The sequence below is a fragment of the Pan paniscus genome, chromosome 14 (genome assembly GCF_029289425.2).
Source record: "Pan paniscus chromosome 14, NHGRI_mPanPan1-v2.0_pri, whole genome shotgun sequence".
NCBI classification, from domain to species: domain Eukaryota; kingdom Metazoa; phylum Chordata; class Mammalia; order Primates; family Hominidae; genus Pan; species Pan paniscus.
The window spans coordinates 61,962,384-61,986,624 of NC_073263.2; the positions used below are offsets into that span (position 1 = coordinate 61,962,384).

At 35.3% G+C, this 24,241-nt stretch overlaps 1 protein-coding gene across 11 annotated transcripts in view; it reads left to right on the forward strand.

The window, feature by feature from the left end:
• The window catches only part of TDRD3 (tudor domain containing 3), a 181,674-nt gene that overhangs the window by 48,603 nt on the left and 108,830 nt on the right, over window positions 1-24,241 (forward strand). For 9 of the 11 annotated variants that reach the window (XM_008950652.5, XM_003825323.6, XM_063595787.1 and 6 more), the window contains exons 3-5: window positions 1,298-1,363; window positions 17,022-17,182; window positions 23,872-24,013. In XM_008950652.5, coding sequence (XP_008948900.4) covers window positions 1,298-1,363; window positions 17,022-17,182; window positions 23,872-24,013 — 369 coding nt within the window. The remainder of the gene's footprint in view (window positions 1-1,297; window positions 1,364-17,021; window positions 17,183-23,871; window positions 24,014-24,241) is intronic. The other 2 variants (XM_008950654.5, XM_063595789.1) reach the window with 2 other exon arrangements.

Consider the following 24,241-nt stretch of genomic DNA (forward strand, 5'->3'; position numbering starts at 1 on the left):
CTAAAGCATTGTTACACATGAGTCTGGATTTGGCTCTTAATTTGCCATGCAGTTCTATTTAGTGAGTTTTACTTTGATCCCTGCATTACATTAAGGAATAAATTATGAATCACAGTAGTAAAAAACTGGAAAGAATCTGTAGGGATTATACAACTTATATTCTCATTTCTTAAGCTGACTACATGTGGATATTTCAAATAGGAGGATATTTTATTATGGTAGGTGTTAAAAGAAGATGGTCCTGCCCCTCTTTATGTATTCATTTCACATCACAGTAATTTTAATCATCTAGTGTTTTCTCCTTAAGTCTAACAAAAATTTTTCCCTTATAATTTATGTGGTTAAATGCACTTTAAGTCTGTTTTCTTTTAACTTGTTCTTAAGGTGATGAAGAGCTACTGTTTACTATATTATAAGGAAAAATAGAACAACACAACTTCAGTTATTATGCTAATCTCACTATCTCAACCATCAGGATAATTTATTAGTTTAAATAATTGGATCTTTTTTATGAGTACTGACAGTTTTCCTGTGAACAAATCTCTTACCATTCCTTTATATTTTCACTTTCTAAAGAGGACACGGTCGTAAAATATTCTGCTTTTTATGTAGATTGTGTAGTCAGAACTTTCCTTTTCTTATGTCATGAATGCTATAGCCTTGTTTTTGTTAGTCCTTATATTTTCCTTGTTGAGTTACAGGTACTTATGCATTTTCATAGTTATTTGTTTACCACCTTCTATTTCTGTAACTTGTTTAAGCAAATGAAATTACTATAGTAAAGGTTACTATAACTTCTTTGGTATTCCAGTGGTATTGTATCCTGAGATATTGTATGTTATATAGCTTTATGTTACAGATATCATAGCCTATAGGGTGATATGTTTTTATGTAATGTCAAGGTTATATGAGATTCAGTTTTAAAAAATATACTATGTATATGTATTCAAAAGCTGTCATTTGATTTTGGAATGTGATATTTTTTAGTAAGATCACAATTTACATAAATTAAGTTTTGGATTTTAATAGAGAAGAGTTAGTAAGTAAAAAGGTTACCTAAAGAAATATGACCAGGATTAAGGCCTTATGTGTTACTGTTCATCTTACTGGTATACTTTAAACAACGTATTATGGGACACTGTTACTTGAAAGATTGATAATACATGTAGATCTCATGACCAGTTAAACTGAATTTTTGTTTCACAAACCATAAGTAATTTCATCTTTTGTTCATGAGGTTAGATTTAAATTTACTCTTTTCTATAATTCCATTTTAATAATAATATTTTTATTTTAGACAGATCTGAGAACAATTGGCAAGAAATTCCTCCCCAGTGACATCAATAGTGGAAAGGTAGAAAAGGTAAAGAAAATCAATAACTTCTTACATTAATTAATTTAGTTACAATAAATATGAACTAAATTACTGGAATTACTTTTTGTCAATAAAGACTGCAATTGCAAAATACTCTGGAGGTGAACAGGTCACAAAGTCATTGTTGTGGTGACTTCCATGGAAAATTATTAAGAATTCGACTTTTGGTGACTTTTCAACATTTAAAAAAAAAGCAACCTTTTGTTTCAGGATTTGTAACTATGGCATGCTTACATGAACCGTGAGACTTAAAACCAGATGTAATTGGCACTCATTACAATGACCTTTTCTTACCTTTCAATTTTATTTACCTTTTTATTTTAATTACCTTAATAAACTGTTATGTTTATTTAATGAACTTATTATATACAAATATAAGATTATGAAAGTATTAGGAGCAAGTTGGTGAAGCTGTGCATTTGTTTATTGCAATCATTTTGCAGTACACACATATGTATTCGTGTTATGAATTTTTTTGCGTCAGCAAACTTTAATTATATTTTTACCTAAACATTTTATGCTGCAAGTTAAAGTCCATGTCTTCTTTGTCTTTCATCAGGAGAAATGGAGTACATCTGGTTACCTTCCTTTGTGAATAATTATATACGTGAAGACATAAATGTCAGTGCCACAGGTTTCTTTTTGCTAAAGCCATCTATCTTGATTCCTTTGTTTATTTTAGTCTCAAGCTTTACTTTTCATCTCTATTGTTCTTAGAATCCTCTCCAGTTTCTTTACATTTCTTTTTCTTTTGGTTATAGTGGCTATCTCAGACTTCAGTGTGCACCAGAATTTCCCAGAGGTCTGGCTAGAACACAAATTGCTGGACCTCAAACAACCTCTACTCCCATCTGAGTTTCTGATTCAGTAGGACTAGGATGGAATCCAAGAATTTGCATTTCGAACAGTTTTCCAGGAGATGTAGAGTTCTAGGAAGGATACTTAGAAAAGTAGGCAACAATCTTGACTAGGTCTGTTAAATGCAACAAATCTCTATAGGAAAAGTAAATAATATCAAAGCAGTGTCTGTACATCCTTACATTATTTTACTTAAAATGTTGAAGCTTTCTGATTCTTGGTTTTCTGCTTTCTCTGTGTGTCCTAAAAAGATGCTGAGAACTCACCTCTGCTACAAGCTCATAGAATAGTAGTACAGAGATTCTTGTCTGCTCCCTTCACTCTTTCAGAGCGTTTTTACTTTTAAAAGTTTTGCACAGTGGTCTCTTTAAGATTTCCTTTGAATGTAGCTAGCAAGAAGAAAAATAACCTTAAAACTTTCTGATCTAGATTATTATGTCAAATTTTATCTTTTAAAACATTCTTAATGCAAATGTAACTTCTCACATGAAACAAAAATTTGATATCTCTGTTTGCTCTTCCTCGTTGATTATATTTTTTCCTTTCATTACATACTTCCAACACAATATGAATAAACTAATAGTTTTCTAGAATTATTATTCACAGAATTATTATTTTTTCTGAGATGGAGTCTTGCTCTGTTGCCCAGGCTGGAGTGCAGTGATATGATCTCAGCTCACTGCAACCTCCACCACCTGGGTTCAGTTGATTCTCCTGCCCCAGCCTCCCTAGTAACTGAGACTACAGACAGGTGCATGCCACCACGCCTGGCTAATTTTTGTATTTTTTAGTAGAGATGGGATTTCTCCATGTTGGCCAGTCTGGTCTCAAACTCCTGACCTCAAGTCATCTGCCCACCTCAGCCTCCTAAAGTATTGGGATTACAGGTGTGAGCCCCTGTGCCTGGCCTTCTCACAGAATTATTCTTATATGTCATATAAGAATATATATTATTCTCACAGAATTAATAATTGTCTTCACCAGTATTAATGAAGATGTTTTGAAAAATAATTTAAATAAACATTTTAGAAGCTGGCACACAGAAATTACTCATTTGGTTTGTCTTTAGCTAAAAATCCATATGTTATATAAAAATGTAACTATCTTAAACCAGAGTACATATTCAAGGAATATATTTTTGATGTGAATGGAATTATTTTGGTTTCTTTGTTAGTAAAATAAGACTAATATAGTAAAAGCTCCTTATTTATGTCTTCATTGGAATGCTTTTATTAACCAGCATTTTACCATTAATGATGACTATAAATGCATGACTCTAGAATCAGTCACTACTGATCCGTTACTTACTAACATTATGTAAGTTATAGTTCTTGTTTAAATCAACTTTGTTTGAATCTGTGCATAAGATATAGGACAACAGTTGGCAAACAGAATATTTGAATAAGTAATCTGCCTATCTCTTGACCATGCCAGATTTTGTTATAAAATGATATTTTCTAGTTTTCTTTTTATATTAGAAAAGAGTGAAAGAAAGAGCTGGGTTATCCAGTGATCTTTCAAATAGGGCGTACTAAAAACCAATGTTCCAAAAACTAACTTAGAAAACTTAAAATATACAATAGACTATTTCAAGAAGCAGAGGAGGCATGGTTGTGGCATGTTTCTGATTGAGGGTGGAGAGGCATTAAATGATACGGACCAGGAACAGATTGGAGACATCCAGACATAGGGTCATTGCCCTGGATTTAAATCTTCTTTCTCCTGCTTATTGGTTTTTGTGACTTTTCATAAGTTAGTTAATCTTGCCAGATTTTAATTTCCTTATCATTTAAATACTACTCCCTTACAACATTGAAAACATAAATGAGATAATACTAAATCCAGTACAATGCATATGGCAAGCTTCGAGAATTATGAGCAATTTAGGATGGTATTTTTATCTTGAAAGTCTAAGAATATGTGAATCCTTATTATGTCAGCTAGGTATCTTGTTACTGAGAGATCTTCAAGGGGATTCGATGAATAAGGTAAGGCAAATTGGTAAATCATTATTGTCTGGGTTTTGGCCCCAAACCCCATGCAGAATTCTACTACTTGAGGTAGGTTGGTCTCTGGTAGAATGAAAGCAAGCTAAAACCCCTTCTCTGACTGTTTCTACTAAGTTCCAAGCCCATCTGATATTACCATTTCTGAGAGAGAAAGCCAAAGGAGAGTGAGGATTGGAGAGCATTTGGCCCAATATTTAAGAAGCAAAGAGTTAAAAAGCAACATGTTGCGGGGAGGAGGGTGTCATCTTAGTAGAAACTGCCTCCATTAACGTTGTGTGGTGCCTTTGAAAGGGCCTCACCCATGTATTTTCCAACCACCTTGGAATCTCATTCACTAGGCCTGAGGCTCAGTACAATGCACTGGAGCTTCCCCAAGACATATCAGTAATCTTTTTTGGAAGTAGATTAAAGTAGTGTAGAGATGAGTCTTCAAACTTCATCTCCTGAAAGCCCAAAGTAAATGATCACACAGTGTGTATTATTATTTTTATAATTAATAAGACTTAGATAATGCTGTTTTCAGCATTTGGGAACTTGAGAATTGGAAGGGAGAATGGAGAGCTGATAGATCTGTCATCAGGTAAGAAAGATTGTAAGTCTGCAGTTAGAAGACAGCTAATCCTGGACATATTGAATTTACAGCTCTCATTCTAAGACGCATCAGAGGCCTTCAGAAAGGCGTCATCCTGAAGCTTTGAAACTGAAGTCTTAATAATTGCTACTATCATTGATTATTTTGGGAGAAGACAGAATGGCAAAAAGTAGAAGTAGCTTTATCACTAATTAATATAGTAGTTTTGCTCAGGTTCTTTTCTCTTTCTTCCATTCTCTTCTTAACATACTTTTCAATTTCTGTCTTTTCTCCACAAAGTTTCCCCAGAACCTTGATGCAAAAGTTTCAGAAAAATTTAAAAAGTGGTGAGAGTTGGACAATCACAATTTTTTCCAGGCTTCCAGATTTTCTTATAGGCACTTCATATTTGATTCAAAAGCTGTAAAAATTGTGACTGGAGGGAAGTGTGGTAGGGAAGCCATATTATGCAACTTATTTTCTGAGTTTTTCAGGGCATGCTTTGTTTTTCTTGGATATTACAAAGTCCTAGGACTGCTGTAGCAGCTTGTAAGCTAAAAATTATGGAAAAAGTCATGATAAAAAGGAAGTATAACTGTTTAATATTCTTCCCCAATTTTAATATTTTGCTGTAGCTTTTTAAACCTAGGCGTAAAAGTTAATTATAAAATACAGATTAGTTTCAAAATACTTTCTTATCAATTCAGCTACTCGAGGACCTTATGTACTGCTGTGGAGTCCTAACTGTACAGTCTTTGCGTTCTGTGTTTATTTTTTCTAAGTTCTAAGAATGACAGGTTGTATATACCTTTTTAAATGTAAAACTATGAATAAGACCTGATTTTCCCAAGTAGGAGTGACTGGTCTCAAAACCTCAGCAATACTGACATCAACCACAAGATGGCTTCACTGCCTTAAAATTCAAAGTGAAGGTTCTCTTGCCCTTGGATAGTCTAGAAATCGAATGTTTTTAAAAAGAAAAGGAATTGAAAAAAGTTTTAACTTTTGATTTAATAAAATAATATGTTTCCTATATGTTAGTCTGTGTTAAGTAATACAATTTGTTTCTTTTAGTGAGCTATATATTAAAATTAAACATCTACTTGTATTAGAAAAAATGGATTACTAAAACTCTCATGCTTTATTTACAAGTCCTTATTGGTAATTACTAATAGGACTTCTGTGGAGTTTAAATAGATAACTGAAAAATAAACTGTTCAACTTACCTTTTTCTGTTTTTGGTTCCAAGGAACAAAAAGTTAGAGAAGTGAAGAATAGAAATGTGGAAATTGTCAAATGATACACTGGGAAAAGTGTTGCTTTTGGCTGGTAGTCCCACATACTTTCCTTGTATTCATTTGCTGTAATTACTTTGTGATTGAATACGAGCAACTTATATCCCCTACTGTTATTTTGAGGGTTAAATTGAGGCTTTTTACTTTCAGGGAATCTTAAGTTTGCAAAAACCTATTCAAGATTATGTTGTCAATTTCTTAATTATAAGGAAATTATTAAATGTTTTAAAAATTCCTAAGGGGTAGATCTTCTAGTAAATATACAACTATATTTATAATTTAGAAAGTTTTAATTTTATTATTTACTTTCCACTTAAACTCCTTTGCTGCATATGAATATCATTTGAAAAATTTGAGATTAGGATTAGGTACTCCCTTCCCTAAAGCTATTTCTTTCAATATTCTTGATGCTTTTGTCATCTGCTTCCCTCTTGATCTTTTTTGGCACAAGCACCTACCTTACCTAGGAGAACCCTGGTTTTTAGTGAATTCTAATAATTCTTGTTCTTGTTTTTCTTCTGTCATTTGTTGAGTACCTATTCTATGTTAGGTCCCATGTTAAATAATTTATATGTATTATCTATACAATATTCAGAACAACACAGAAAATATAAACTATTATAGCCTTCCCTTTTACTTTAGAGATAAGAGAATTGCACCTTCCCTAAGATCACAGATTTTTGTTGCTAGAGCACCTGAGTGTCCTTCCCTCAGCTGTCAGACAAACTGCTATTTATTTTTCAGATTCCAACTGAGGTGTGACCCTTCTCTTCTAATTTTCTTGACCTCTTTTGAGCAGAATTAATTTTTAAATATGAATATTCTCATTGCCCTTTATACCTACATCTGTTTTTAGTATGTAACAAATATTATCATACTTTTAGAATATGCACTACAAAGACAGGCTTTGGCATGAGATAGATCCGAATTGGAATTCTAATTTGCCTCTTACTGACTGAGTGACCACTGGTAAAGTACTTTATCCTCTGTCCTTAATTTTCTTATTTAGTAAATACAAATAATCCTAGGGTACTTTATATTTCTGGAGGTAAATTAAAGAACTTATATAAAGATCCTGCTATATTTTCTGGTATGTATCTAGGAAGTGCTAAGTAAATTATAGTTAAAGCACTAGAAAATATATTTTTTTAATCAGATGGTGTCTGAATGTGTATTTGTGCCAAGAGATAGGGATGTAGAGATCAAGATAGTCTCTGTCTTATTGGAGCACATAGCCTAATGAGAGATTGAGAAACCAGCCGTGTCAATGTAGTGAAACAAATGCTATGTCAAAGGTGTGTACAATAAAGGGGCAGCTGTTTCAGTTTAGTGAGGGTATTAGGTTGCTTTTCTTGCTAGACTGTTAGCTTTTAGAGATGTGATTTTCAATGAAGGAATAGTGGGTAGATGCCCCATATCGGGCGTATTTAAAATCTTGGGTTATAGAGCTCTACGGTACATACACACATACACACACAGATCACGCATACACACACACTATATTTAATGTTTTCTATTACACAAAAAGCTCCTTTGTAGTGGAAACTAAAGAATAGAAAATAAAGCTTGACAGATCTTGACTGGTAACAATACATGGAAGATAAGTATAGTGGATATTTGTAATTTCTAAAACCTGAATTATCTCCCTGTGGGGGAATTTCCCATTTTAAGAGTTTTGGTGGTAGAGAAGAAGAAAATGCCAGATACTTTTCTCCCAGCCTCCTTTGCAGCTATGCTAGTCAGGTGTAGCTGCCTTGGAGTTGGGCCAGTTACACACAAAAAAGCGGGACCTGTGGAGAATCCTGTCAGTAATAGTTGAAGTTGCAGCAAGATTGTTTCTGGAGTAGTGGCTGCAGGAGTGCCAGAGTAAGTGTCCAGAGCCATTGAGATCTCTGGTACAAAGAATAGTGTTAGATGCTTGCCGTGTGCTGGATCCAGCTTGTTCCAGCTCGTGAAGTTCATTGTCGGCATCTTTTTCCAATTTAGAATGCAATAACCTCCAGTTGACGGTTGTGGTTGGCCATGGAAATTGGCACAAATTACAGATTACAGTGGCTTTTCCCCTGTCCCTCTACCAGAAGTATTTTACCAACACACCTCTGCACACATATAACAGTTTCCCTAAGGAATATAAACAGGAATGGAACTCTACTGCATTGTGGAATTAAGCCAGTATTCAACTTTACAAGATAATGCCAAATTATCTTGCAAAGCACTTGTATCAACTATGTTACCTTCAGTATTGTATATGAGATTCAATTGAGCCATATCTTTTGTGGCACTTGAAATGATCAAAATTTTCTAATCTTGTGATTGTAAAATACATTATTCTTCCTTAGGCTATTCTCTCCCCTGCCCATACAGATTTTAGAATCAAATGATTAAGACTCTTAAAAATATCATGTTGGAGTTTTGATTGAAATTGCATTGAATCTGCGCATTAGCTTAAAAACAATTGACATCTTTATATTATATGATATTACCAGTGAAATGCTGGTAAAATGCTTCTCTGAAGAGCAAAAAATAGCCCTGACACATAGCATTTGCCACTTTCTATGGTATAAATATTCCCTGTTTGGCTGATTATAAGCTATGTTATAAAATCACTGAACCGGGAATTAGGAAGAAATGTACATAAAAAGTTTTTGTGAGCTTGTATGAGCTGGCTCCAGCACAACCCTGGGTATATCTCTTCATTTATTTTTCCCATAAAGTTTTATAATTTATTGGAAGTATATGGGCTGTGCATCTTTTGTAAGCTTTATTCCTGGACCTATCTATTTTTGTTATTGTAAATGGTGTTTAAAAATTTTTTAATTACTATTTCCTCTGTTACTTGTACATGGAAAGGCAGCTGATATTTGCATATTGATTGTAATTCTGTCACCTGCCAGTTATTCTTATATTATTATTCTTATATATTCTATTCTTCTTCTTATTCCAGATATAATTTTTAAAACACCATTTACAACAAGAATAATATATTCTTACATTATTCTGTATATTCTTTTAAGTTTTCTCTATAAATTTGCCTTTTCTTGGTATTTCACGTGAATGGAATCACATGATATATAGCCTGTTGTATCTGGCTTCTTTCATTTAGTGTAATATTTTTTAGGATAATCTATAACATAGCATATGTCGATAGTTTTTCCTATTTATTGGTGATTAATATTCCATTGTATGGATATACCACATTTTGTCCTTCCACTTACTATTAGTTTGGTGCAAAAGTAATTGCGGTTTTTTCCATTGAAAGTAATGGCAAAAACCACAGTTATTTTTGCACCAACCTAATAGTTTATGGACATTTTGATCGCTGTTCTTAGTTCTTTTTTTTTTTTAAATTACTAAATGTATATGTCTCTTATTACTGTTATCAGTTCTTAAATTGTTGGTTTGTGCCTTTACTCTTTGCTTCTTGATTACTCTTGTCAGTTATCAATTTCATTAGTCTTTGTTACAATAGACTTTGTTAATGTCATTGTATTTTTAGTTTGATTCATTTATTTTTCTTCTACCTGATTTGAACTCACTGCTTTTTTTCCTCAACTTCTTAGTTCAACTCATTAGTTTTATTTTTTCAAAAATAGGTTTTAAGATATACCAAAGAAACTATGCAATACAAAAGTTTAACGATGAAGTTAAAATATATAGCAAGAGCTAAATATGACAATACGCATGAATAATGTATATAATAAGCCTTTCAATACTAGAAAACTAAAATAGGAAGAACTTACTGAAGGGTAACATACATAAAATGGGGACTAATAGCAAGAAACAATCCTAAACATTTTCCCAATGACTGACTAAGCCTCAAAAAGACAGCTTAGGAAAACGAATAACATGTAGTTTTTCTTTTCCTAGCCAATTCAGTTCTACTTAGATAAATCTGGTTACCAATCAATACATATATAAATTAGAGTAATTGTTTTTCTACTGAATTAGTACCAGTTTTTCTTTTTCACCTTTTCCCCAATTTTCTCTAGCAACACTTTTCTTTAGATTTGATCAGTTGAACTCAAAAGGTTTGGTACGTAAAATGAATATCAGCTCTTATTGGAATAGCACTTGGGAAGTGCAATTCTAGAAAAGGCAAATGTTTAACCGAGGTTCTTGACAAAGTTAAGCATCCCATTCTCCATAAGACAGTGACTCCCATGTTAATCACTAGGTTAATGGCTGCTCTTGGCTAGATCACAAGACCCTGCAGGATACTGGAATGCTCCTTGGTGAGGTACTGTAGAGCTATGTGAACGAACACCCACCCATTTAAGCTTTCAGTAAATACAAAGCATTTTAAACCATTTCAGTAGAATAAATTAAAAATACGGCATTTCTATTGGCCTGCTTTGCTTTTTGAGCTGGCTTGGAGTGCTGTTCATGATATAAAAGACAACTTCTTAATTCAACTCATTAGTTTTTTTTGGTTTTTTTTCAGTTCTCTTTAAGGCTATCAATTTTTCTTCTAGCACTGATTTAACTATACTCCTATATTTACATAGGAAATATATGTGTATTTACATATTTACAAACATAACTTTATATTCAGGTATAAAGGTTTTATACATGGTACTTTCATTATTCAGCTCTAAATATTTTTCAATTAACCTTATGATTACTTCTTTCCCTATTTTGATTACAGAATATTAGGTTTGTTTTGGTTACGGATTTCTAATTCAGTTACGTTGTGATCAGAGAATTTGGACTGAATGATAGCTGTATTTTGAAATTTGTAGAGTCTTTATGGCTTGATATGTATTGGTAAATGTCACATGTATGCTTGAGAAGATACTTGTTCCTATTGGGTTTAAAGTTTTGTATAAATTTTCTAGTTTAGGCTTATTATTTTGTAGTCTGTGTTTGATACTTACAAATTCTCAAGTCCTTAGGGGCTTAAAATTTTTTTTTAATAATTTTTTTAAATATTTCTCAATCTTCGTAGCTTGTTTCCTTGTAAGCCTCATGATAGTTTGTTATGATTTCATTTTTCTTGATCTTTCTCTGTGAGAATCCTGGCCACTTGAATCAGAAATGCTTTTTTGTTTTGTTTTGTTTTTAGAAGGGATATGTGCTTCTTTCTGCCTTGAGCTAGTGGGGGTGCTACTTGACTTACAGTGAGTTAAAGTGCTGGCTAAGGTTAACTTTGCCCCTTGGCCACCAGCCCAAAGCTGAAACTCTTAGTTGCAGTGTTGTTACTGCCAGAAGCAAACATCTTCTTTGGAGGGAAATGTAGCCCAAATTGGGGTTCACCCTAGATGCGTACATGGATGACATTGGGAATGTTTCTGAAATTTCTAACAATGTATATTTCTTTTTTTTTTTATTTTTGTTTTCTTGGGTCTGATACCATACGTAGAATGGTACAGGGTGTATGTGACAAATCAGACTTTATTTTTTTCTCTCTTCCTATCCCACCTCTATTGATTGATTGGTTGATTGATTGATTGAGACGGAGTCTTGCTCTTGTTGCCCAGGCTGGAGTGCAGTGGCGTGATCTCGGCTCACTGCAACCTCTCCTTCCCGGATTTAAGCGATTCTCCTGCCTCAGCCTCCCAAGTAGCTGGGATTACAGGCGCCTGCCACCACGCCCGGCTAATTTTGTATTTTTAGTAGAGATGGGGTTTCACCATGTTGGTCAGGCTAGTCTCGAACTCCTGACCTCAGGTGATCTGCCCACCTCAGCCGCCCAAAGTGCTGAGATTACAGGCGTGTGCCACCACACCTGGCTTATATTTATTTATTAAAGTCAAATTGTGTTGAAATGATACTAAGAGATGTTTTGACAGAGAAAGTAGGTAAAAAAGAGGTCATCATAAGTGCTATTTAAAGCTTATCTTTCAGGCTTTTAAAGCAGCTATAGGCAGAATTAGTATTTCTTCTTCCAAGGCAGCTTTCTTGAAACATTGCCCTGTTAAGGGCAATGGGCCTTAAGGTAAAGATGTGAATAATTTAGTCAAAAACCTCCCTTGAAGTAAAAGAATGGATGAAAAAATGATCCCTAGGAAATCTCCCCTGAAGCCACTGGAAATGCTTTTGGAAGTAGTGATGGGGTAGAGAAGGAAATGAATTAAGACTTTAAGTAGATAAAAGAACTATGGAAGATGAAACTATTTCATTTTCTCTTAATTTTAATCTACTTTGCAATAATGGTGGAACATCGATTGGAACTGAATCACACTCATATATTCCTTTTGGGTGTATGGTTTGTTTCTAGGGTTGATGGAGAGTGTGATGCTTATGTTGTTAGGTATACAGATTGAGAAATTTCTTTCTCAAGAGAATTAATAAGATTACAAAAACAGGCCAGGTATGGTTGCCCACGCCTGTAATCCCAGCACTTTAGAAGGCCAAGGTGGGTGGATCACCTGAGGTCCAGAGTTTGAGACCAGCCTGGCCAACATGGTGAAACCCATCTCTACTAAAAAAGATAGAAAAATTAGCTGGGTGTGGTTGCTCACACCTGTAATCCCAGCTACTAGGGAGGCTGAGGAAGGAGAATCACTTGAACCTGGGAGGCGGAGGTTGCAGTGAGCCGAGATCAAGCCATTGCACTCCAGCCTGGGTGACAGAGTGAGACTACGTCTCAAAAAAAAAAAAAAAAAATTACAAAAATAAATGGCTGGCATGTATTTTCAGGTTAAATGTCTTAAATGGTTTCTAGAGTTAAGAAAAAAAATTGTTTTAAATGTTTATCCAGATGTGATTATACTGTAGAGAATTAGTCCCCTGTCATCCAAACTTTGAAGTCTGATTGATACACAAGAATGTTATTTAGTATGATCAATAAATTAATAAATTAACACAACCATTTAAATCTGATATTTCATATCAGTTGGTATGACTAGTTAGGAGTTTAGATGACAGAGGTATTCGTCTACCTCAGGAGAAGAAGGAATGATGCCTGGATTAATGGCCTGAGAGAATATTTCTAGCAGATACTTAATATTGTTTATTAGAGTTAGACATGCTTACCTGGAGGTGCAATGATACATCTTTCTAAGCCACTAAAATTTTTTAGAGTAATTTCTTTTGATTGTTTCTTATTACTAATACAAAAGAGAAAATCAGACATTAAAGAAGACTTGGGTGATCAAGATTAATCCTTTTTATTATTTTCATTTGAAATTGGTATTTTTTTTACTTTGGAGTTGCTCTTAACAGTAGTTGAAGAAAGTTTTAGAAATTAATTCTTGTCTATTTTTGTGGATGTTTTAGATGATTTTTTTTGAGACACCTTTTTGTGTGTGTGTGTGTCACCTGGGCCAGAGTGTAGTGGCGCAATCGTGGTTCACTGTAGCCTCCACCTCCCAGGCTCAAGAGATCCTGCCATCTCAGCCTCCCAAGTAGCTGCGGCTACAAGCACACACCACCACGCTTGGCTAATTTTTGTATTTTTTGTAGAGATGGGGTCTCCCTATGTTGCCCAGGCTGGTCTCAAACTCCTGGGTTCAAGCGAGCCACCCACCTCCATCCTCCAAAGTGCTGAGATTACAGGTGTGAGTCACCGTACCCAGCCTTAAGATGATTTTAGATTCAGGATTTAGGATCTTAGAACCATAACATTTAAAAAATTTTATTATGTATATTTTATCTAGGTCCATTACTTCCCTATGTTTTAACTACAGAGTATAAGAAACTGAATATTGTAAGCAGAATAATGAAAAAAATCGTTATATTTACTGGTTTACTCATAGAATATTTCTGAATTGTGGAATTACTAACTTAAGGCTTGATGATTCAAATTAAGAAGTGACCAGAGATTCTGTAAAATCTGTGGGTTTCTCAGGAGGATCTAATAAATAATACCTCCTTTCTACTTTGCTTTTGAACCAGTTAACAAGTACAAGAGTGGCATATGTGGGCCAAAATAACTTTATTACTGATTAAAATGTATTTTGAAGATGTGGCTTAGTGGGACAGCCAAATGGACGCATTAACTGAACCACAGAACATGTAGGCTTGTACACTCACTCGTAGAAGTGCCAATCCGGTGAGGAGGCTGAATAAGTGCCCCCTCCCTCATGTTCCCTAGCTAGGCTAGATCTCAAGAGGAAGATGAGTAAGGCTGAGGCCAATATACAGTATTTTCTTCACAATCAGCTAACTCATTCCATAAGTGGGTATAGTAGTTATCTGAGGCTGCTGTAACAAATTACCACAAACTTGGTGGCTATAAAACAATGGAAATTTATTTTCTCACAGTTTTGTAGGCCAGAAGTTTAAAATTAAAGTGTCAGCAGGGTTGGTTCCTTTTGGAGGCTTTGAGGGAGTATCAGTTTCATGCTTCTCACCTAGCTTTTGGTAGCTGTAGCAGTCCTTGGCCTTTTTTGGCTTGTAGATGCATAACTTTAATTTCTGCCTTCATTTTCAAATGGTCTTTATACTCTGTCTGTCTGTGTTTGTTTCCCCTTCTCTTCTAAGGACACTCGTCATTGGCTTTAGGGCCCACTGTAATTCACAGTGTTCTCATCTTTAGATCCTTACCTTAATTACATCTGAAAAGAGCCTTGTTCCCAAACGAGGTCACATTTATAGGTTCTAGGTGGACTTGTCTTTTGGTGGAGCCACTATTTAACCCACTAAAAGAGGTGGAGAGGCCAGGAGTTGGATTAATTAAATAAGTAAACTTGCTGCTTGCTTGGAAATCGGCATTTGGGGGCAGGTGTTCCTCCTTATCCTTCATTCCCCAGATCTTTGTTCTCATAGTCAACCAGATGTAGGAGATCACCAAAATAGTCCTATTCCTGCCCTGTGTTTGCATCGATGGCATTGTCTTCAATTTGTGTTCCTTTGACAGAATCTTTTAAAGTGACATGTCCACTTTGTGAGCAATAGTAAGTAAAACTAGGTAATGTAATACATATGTCCATTTAACTGTACAAAGAAAAGGCAGTTTTTCAACACATTGAAAGCAAACAAGAGAAGGTGTCATGCCAACACCCAGGGGACGTAGAACTCCCAAAATTCCATGAAGATGCCTAGTGACCTGTGTTGTATGGATTGAATAAGGGTGCCATGGTTGCTCCAGATATCGGATATTGGTAAAGCTGGATTTTTTTGACTACTAAACATTAAATAAAAACAAATGTTTCCCTCCTACATTTGAATGGAAGTGCGGTGCCTAGGATGCATGAGTCTCATTTTGGAACATGTAGGCCTAGATCATCACTAACTGTGTGATGGTTTTTTTGCAATGATGAAAGTGGTCTAACTCTGTGCTCTCCCTATATAGAACACTTGAAATATGGCTAGTACGATTGAACAATTTTTAATTTCACTTAATTTTAAGTGAAAATTTAAATAGCTACATGTGGCTGGAGGATTGTATTGGACAGCATAGGCTAGATATTTGTCAATGCCTAGGCTAAAAATATGGGATACCAAAATAAACAGAATTATGAGCTATAATAACCATAACATGCCTGTGATTTAATTTAAATGTCCTTATTTTAATGGCATTAACAAAAGCCAAATAAAAAGTTCATCCTGAATTAGCAGCTTATCTATACTTGTTAACAGTTTCGGACTTGCTTCAACTTGGAATTTTTTTTCGTAAGTGAAAATTAGATGAAATTTTAGATTATCTTTTCCAATTATGTTCTCTAGGCCTAAATTTATAATAACAAAATTACTCCTTTTTTAGGCAAAATACTGATAAATATGAAGTAGAAATTTTTCAACTTAGGAACATGCTTGCTTAGGAAATGTAGTGTAAATATTTGTCTATCATTTCACATTTCTCTTTGCTGAAAATATAAATTAATATGCACAGAAAGATTTTACTTAAAAGCCTATTTTTAAAACAGCCTTTTTCCCCTAAGGTATGATACTTCTTAAAGATGTAGAAGTTGCCACTTTAGTTAAATTTATTTTTCAGACACGTAAGCAGATTTTACTGTTATTTCTCAACTTTGCTCTAAGTATATTTGTTTTATTTTTATCTTTGATTGAAATTTGGCCAACACATATAATACAGCATTAGATTTAATATCGAAGTTAAATTAAAGCTTTTATTTTAAAAAGGAAAATGTGAAAATATGTCAATTACAACTCATACTTCTTCAACTTTTTAGTTTTGGTGGTATTGTATGCTTCATGTATACCAGGAGAGGGAGCACTTTAAACTTGATGTCTCTGAACAGAAAACACTCTTTTGTTGTTGTTATGTTGAGACGGAGTCTCGCTCTGTCATCCAGGCTGCAGTGCAATGGCTTGATCTCGGCTCACTGCAACTTCCATTTCCTGGATTCAAGTGATTCTTCTGCCTCAGCCTCCCAAGTAGCTGGGATTACAGGTGCATGCCACCATACCCAGCTAATTTTTGTATTTTTAGTAGAGACGGGGATTCACCATGTTGGCCCGGCTGGTCACAAGCTCCTGACCTCAGGTAATCCACCTGCCTCAGCCTCCCAAAGTGCTGGGATTACAGGTGTGAGCTACCACACCCGGTCCAGAAAGCATTCTTTTGGACTGCTGCCATAAATTTGATTCCCTTAAAAAAACTGCAAAGTTCTTTATTTTCAAGGTGTCCCTTAATGTAAAAGGAGGGAGAAGTGGGATTTATGGGTATGATTTAGAGTGCATAAGACTAACAACAGCAATAAATATACCTTTCATCCAGAAATATAACTGTTTTCCTAGGGTTTTCTTTTCTCATTACCTTCTGAAAATGAATTCAGAATTATTAAAACAAAATTGTTCTTCAGGAGACCTTTTTGAAGTTTTCTCTTTTAATACCAAAACAAAGAAAAAACTTGATAATATATAATTTCAGTTTCAATCTTAATTGAAGTTATTATAAATCATAAAGCATGACTATTAAGGAAAAGAGAAACACTATAAATGAAAACACAGCCCTGAATAGAGTTTCATGACTAGAAAGTGATTTTTATTCTTTTCTGTTTTGACAGCTCGAAGGTCCATGTGTTTTGCAAATTCAAAAAATTCGCAATGTTGCTGCACCAAAGGATAATGAAGAATCTCAGGCTGCACCAAGGATGCTGCGATTACAGATGACTGATGGTCATATAAGTTGCACAGCAGTAGAATTTAGTTATATGTCAAAAATAAGGTGATTGGCACTTTATTTTGTGTATTTGTTACAGAATGTTGAAGGTGCTATTCAATTGGAATAACTTAAGAATTTTGAAAAGTAGGAATGGACCCTTAATTGTGTGTTACAGTTTTTCAGATGAAATTATAGAGCTTTTCTGCATTTCTGCTTCACCTGTATAAAAATAGTTAAGAATATATGGCCAGGCGTGGTGGCTCAAGCCTGTAATCCCAGCACTTTGGGAGGCCAAGGAGGACGGATCACCCGAGGTCAGGAGTTCAAGACCAGCCTGACCAATGTGGTGAAACCCTGTCTCTACAAAATACAAGAATTAGCCAGGCATGATGGCGGGTGCCGGTAATCCCAGCTACTTGGGAGGCTGAGGTGGGAGAATAGCTTGAACCTGGTAGGCGGAGGTTGCAGTGAGCTGAGATCATGCCATTGCACTTCAGCCTGGGTGACAGTGGGACTGTGTCTCAAAAATATATATATATAAAATAAAAATAAATTAAAAAATAGTTAAGTATATAGTTACTTCTTGATTGAATGTTAATTATAAAATGAAAGTAATCTTTTCAGTTTTGTCAGATACTTTAGGTCACTCAATTGTTAGAACAAACAGAATTTTTAAAAATACGGTTTCATCCTTGACAGTTCAGTAGCTGTGTGTATAATAGTGTGTTCATCACACTGTTTAATGTTCTTGCAGAGTTTTATAGGCTAATAAATTTTCCTAGGAAATGATTGAAGTCAGGGAGGTTTGTGATTGACTTTAGTCATTTCCTAGGAAATCATTGAGAATGATTTTCCAAACCCTTTGTTTGGTTATTTTAATAAGAAACTTTTAGAGCCATGCCCAGTGGAATGGACGAAAACAATGAGAAGGAAGGGAAATTGTCCCCTCTATTCTTGATATTTCCATTTGGCCATTCTGAGCTCTGTTTTCTGAGGTGGAAAGTTTCACTAGACATTTGCAGCCCTCCTCCCACCTGCCTTTTTTGGTCTTCTTTGTCATTTTATACACTCACGTTTGCAGCTCGGGCTCCTCTAAGCTTTTTCACTTAATATAAACTTGTATACCATACTTTTCTCTTGAGCAGGCATTTATCAGGTGTTCCAGCCCTTTAATCCAGTGCTGGAGGTACAAAGGTAAATGAGGTTTAGATTTCAGCCTCTTAGTAGCTCATATGCTAATTAAGTAGGCACGTAGGCATACAAATATTGTAAGACATATATAAACTGAAAGGACTAAGAGTCTCGAAAATTACTTCTGCCTGGGGTAACCAGGAGTGGGGTTAAAATATGAGTAGGTATTTTAAGGTGCAGGGAGGGAATAGCACATGCAGAGACACAGTGTTCTGACAACAGAAAGAGTGAGAAGTTACATTTGGTGGAGCTTAGGTGATTTAGAACAGTGGGTATGCAAGAGGAAATGTGGTAGGTTGAGGCCTTGTATGACCTTTTCAGTGATTTCCCTTCTTTTTTCTTCTTTCATCTGGTGTCTGCCTCTGGTAAATGAGGCCCCCTCCTCAGAAGATATGTTTGTTGAAAATGTTGATTTCTGTATACAAAGGGAGATTTGTTGACATTGTGATTATATTGTCTTCTTTTTGAAGAGTAGGATTTGTACTTTTGTGTAGAAACAGCTTTTCAAATTCCTATGACGAATTCAGTCACACCCCTTGCAAGGGAGCTCACAGATGACTCAGAAGAAAGACTTCCCATGTAATGGCTCATTCTCTGATTTTATGGCTGTATATTTCTCTGAGGAATAAAAACACAAGGTCAGCCCTGAGTGTCACTGCCCAATCTGCCCAGTGCTGTCTACTGTCATCCCTTGTTGAATTTATTGCAGCTTGAAAACTGAAAAAATTATCGTCGTATGCTCTTCACTCATCATTGAAGCAGCATGCCTACTTTTGGTGCTGTAAAAATGGCAGCTGACAAAATAGTTCTTACAGGTAAACAATTTGGAAGACATTATACAAAATAAGTTTATAGTTATCTTAGAAGGAAGGTGAAACAACTCTCTAGATGGGATAAACCAGGTGCTAATACGGATGTGTTACCTTACATGGGCTTTGCATTTCTCTGCGGTGCTTGTTTCTACTTTTCTGTCCTACCTCCTGCCCTGCCCCTTGCTAGGTTTTTTTATTATGATTATTATTACAATGAAGTGAGATTAAAGGAACCTTTGGGTGCCAATGAAAATATTAACCAAAATATACTTTCTGAATAAGAATTAATTATGGTTCTGAAGGTGATAGTAAAAATTGTATTAAAATTTTAGTCCCTGAGTAAAAAGAACAAAGCTGGAGGTATCACGTTACTTGATTTCAAACTACACTACAAATCTATAGTAACCAAAACAGCATGGTACTGGCATAAAAACAGACACATAGACCAATGGAACAGAATAGAGAACCCAGAAATAAATCCACATACTTACAGCCAACTCACTTTCAACAAAGGCATCAAGAACATACATTGGCAAAAGGATAGTCTCTTTAATAAATGCTGCTAGGAAAACTAGCATATGTAGAAGAATGAAATTCCCATCTCTCACCATATACAAAAATCAACCTAAATGTGGCTGGGCATGGTGACTCATGCCTGTAATGCCAGCACTTTGGGAAGTCAAGACGGGCAGATCACCTGAGATCAAGAGTTCAAGACTAGCTGGGCCAACATGGTGAAACATGGTGGCACACACCTGTAATCTCAGATACTTGGGAGGCCGAAGCAGGAGAATCGCTTGAACCCAGGAGGCAGAGTTTGCAGTGAGCTGAGAACACACCATTGCGCTCCAGTCGGTGTGACAAGAGCAAAATTCTGGCTCAAAAAAAAAAAAAAAAAAAAGATCTAAAACTATGAAATTACTAGAAGAAAACATTGGGGAAATGCTTCAAGACATTCGTCTGGGCAAAAATTTTTTGGATAAGACCTCAAAAACATAGGCAACATAAGTAAAAATAGAAAATTGGGATTAAATCAAACTAAAAAGCTTCTGCACAGCAGGGGAAACAATGAACAAAGTGAGGAGACTAACTACAGAATGGGAGAAAATATTTGCAAACTATCCATTTGACAAGGGATTAATATCCAGAATATATAAGGAGCTCAAATAACTCAATAGCAAAAAACAAAAAAACAAACAAAAAATCCAATTAAAAATTGATAAAAGACCTGAATAGACATTTCGCAAAAGAAGACATACACATGGCCAACAGGCATATGAAAAAATGCTCAGCATCACTAAAACTACAATGAGAGATCATCTCACACAGTTAGAATGCCTATTATCAAAAAGACAGAAGATAACTGCTATAGTTTGGATATTTGACCCTCTAAACCCTATATTGGAATTTGATCCCCAGTGTTGGAGGTGGGGCCTAGTGGGAAGTATTTAGGTCATGGAGGGGCAGAGCCCTCATTAATGGCTTGGTGCCATCCTTGCAGTGAGTGAGTTCTTTATTACTTCCTGCGGGCGCTGGTTGTTAAAAAGAGCCTGGCACCTCCCTCTTTTCTCTTTTGCTGCTCTTTTCATGTGATCTGCATATACCCCTTTGCCTTCTGCCATGAGTGGAAGCAACCTGAAACTCTCACCAGAATTGGATGCTGATGCCATGCTGCTTGTACAGTCTGCAGAACTATGAGCCAAATAAACCTTTCTTTATAAATTACCCAGCCTCAGGTATTCCTTTATAGCAACACAAATAGACTAAGACAATAGCAAATGCTGTTGAGGATGCAGAGAAAGGGGAATGCTCAAACACCACTGATCGGAATGTAAATTAGTGCAACCACCATGGAAAACGGTATGGCGGTTCCTAAGGAAACTAAAAATAGAAATACCATATGACACAGCAGTCTGACTGCTGGATATATATTCAAAAGAAAGGAAGTCAGCATATTGAGGAAGCATCTGCCCTCCCATTTTTATTGTAGCGCTATTCACAATACCCACGATATGGAATCAACCTAAGTGTGCATCATTGGTTGAATGGATAAAGAAAACATGATATGTATGTATGTATATGTGTGTGTATACACACACACACACACACACACACACAATGGAATATTATTCCGCCATAAAAAAGAATGAAATCTTGTCATTTGCAACAACAGGGATAGAACTGGAGAGCATTGTATTAAGTGAAATAAACCAGGCACAGAAAGACAAATATTGCATGTTCTCATTCATGTGGGAACTAAAAAAAATTGATCTCCTGGAGATAGTAAAATGGCAGCCAGGAAGGATAGTGGGGAGTGAATGATAAGGAGGGGTTGGTTAATGGGTACAAAAGTACAGTTAGATAGAAGGAATAAGATTTAGTGTTCAGTGGCATAATAGGGTGACTATAGTTAACAGTAATTTATTGAATATTCCAAAATAAATAGAAGAGTAGATTCGTAATGTTCTCGCAAAGAAAAGATAAATGTTTGAGGTAATAGATATCTCATTTTTACCGTGATTTGATCATTACACATTGTATATATGTGTCAAAATATCACACGTACCCCCAAAATATGTATAATTATGACAACACAAAAATAAAAATTTAGCCCCTAATTCCTTTTGTGGGAATAGAACTTGAATTTAATCTGGTCAGACTATCAATTGTTTCAGTGAAATTGTAGGTCCAGCTTCAAATAACTTGACTACATAGGTCTTAGGTAAATGATCTAATTCATTAGCAATTTCTTTGGAGGTAAAGAGTACAGTAGCCTGGTGTCCTTGGTGCTTATTTTTATTTATCCTTGTACATTGACTGTAAGAGTTATGAAAATCTGAATTTGCTGATTGTCTGGAATTGGGAACGCTTCTTCACTATCGTAATTGTATTCAGCTGTTGCTGATCTTGAACGGTAATAGATGGTTACTACATTTACCACCACAGCTCTCTACTTAAGGGTTAGGTTAGGTAAGGCTGTTCATGACCATTTGTTTTGTCAGTTGTGATTGATCACTAAAAATTATTAAGCTTGGGGCCCTCAAAATAATTTTTTAATTGCTTTATTGAGATAGCATTGATGTATAAAAATTGTATATATGCAAAATGTACAGAATAATTTTTAATATATAATCTATCTTTGTATGGGGTCTTTGAAGCTTTAAAATCAGACATCCTCTATTTCTTCTTGTTAATAATTATTTTATTAATTATCTCCAAAAAAGGCCAGTGATATTAGCATTCTTACTGATTTGCTCTTGCATATATTAGCATGTGGTGAATTTTGTGAGGTTTTAAGATGTGAACAATGCAAAGCCATTTCAGAATAATTTTCTAATTTATCCTAAGTATTTAACTTAGAAGTACTATTTGCAGTACTTCTTGCTGTATGTGAGAAGAGATGGGGTGGGGCTTGGTGTGTATGCTTTTATTTTAGAACAGACCTAAGTGACAGCATGGATTTCTTTCCTTGTTTTCCTTTGCCAGAGGGTTAAGAGGGTAAACATTTTGTCTCTGGTTTTCTATAAGAAGAGTCATGGTGTAATGTTTGCCCCAAATCTGATAGTTAGCCTACTATAGAAATGTTCTTCTAAAGTTAGTATATAAATAGCTTAAAAATTAGCATGTAAAAATCCTTTTAAAGTTAGTGCATAAATAACTTTCATTTGATCTTTGACTTGATGGTGAACAAAAAAAGAGCATTATTTTGTATAAATCACTATGGCTCATATAGATGTTAAATTTTTAGGTTTATTACTGGTCAGATATCTTCGGTATTGAAATTCAACTTTGTAACAAAAAAACAGTATTTTTTCTGTGCACAGCTAAAGCTCAGAGGGAAAAAATGTCAAATCTTATATAGCATAGCATAGTTGAAAAAGTATTTTATATTTTTATTCTATTTATCATGTCTTTATCACAGCTTAGTGACATGTGGTTATTGTCCACCTTTTTTTTTCTTTTGCAAGTGAAGACTAAACCTCATTTCTTTGTCATTGAGATAGAAAATGACAATCTTGGCCAGGTACAGTGGCTCACGCATATAATGCTAGCACTTTAGGAGGCTGAGGCAGGTGGATCACCTGAGGTCATGAGTTGGAGACCACCCTGGCCAACATAGTGAAACCCTGTCTCTCCTAAAAATACAAAAATTAGCTGGTCGTGGTGGCGCATGCCTGTAATCCCAGCTACTCGAAAGGCTGAGACAGGAGAATCACTTGAACTTGGGAGACAGAGGTTTCAGTGAGTCAAAATTGTGCCACTGCCCACTGCACTTGAGGAGCTTGGGTGACGGAGGCTCTGTCTTTTTAAAAAAAAAAAAAATCTTGTTCCTGGTCTTCTCACTTCCTCTCTGGTGGTCTATTCATATGATATAGTCAGCCTCCTGAAAAATTAGTTTTGGTGTTAGTGCATTTTGAAGAACCTGATTAGGTCATAATATAAGACTGAATTCCAGTTTTGGGAAAGAGCTTCAAATGTGTGTGTGTTTTTTTGTTTTTGTTTTTTAAGTTTCAGGGTACATGTGTAGGATGTGCAGATTTGTTACATAGGTGATATGTGCCATGGTGGTTTTCTGCACCTATCAACCCATCACCTAGCTATTAAGCCCAGCATGCATTAGCTGTTTTTCCTAATGCTCTCCCTCCCACTACCCCACTGCCTGACAGGCCTCAGTGTGTGTTGTTTCCCACCCTGTGTCCATGTGTTCTCAGCTTCAATATGTTTTTAACACTTTTCTCTTTGCTTTAGCCTGAACACACCACCTGGAACTAAAGTTAAGCTCTCAGGCATTGTTGACATAAAAAATGGATTCCTGCTCTTGAATGACTCTAACACCACAGTTCTTGGTGGTGAAGTGGAACACCTTATTGAGAAATGGGAGTTACAGAGAGTAAGTGTAAACTATGGCTTGAACTTTTGAAACATTACACTCTTTTTTATTGCATTAAAGAGCTTTTTCAATAATGAGTAAAATTAGTTCTTTGTGTCAGAGTTGAATAGAATGGAATATGATTATCTTTAGAGAAACTATCTTTGTCTAAGTGTATTGTTTCTCTAAAGTAGATATACTTTTTCAGTATTTGTTACATTTTATTACTTATGTTTAAACATTCTTTCC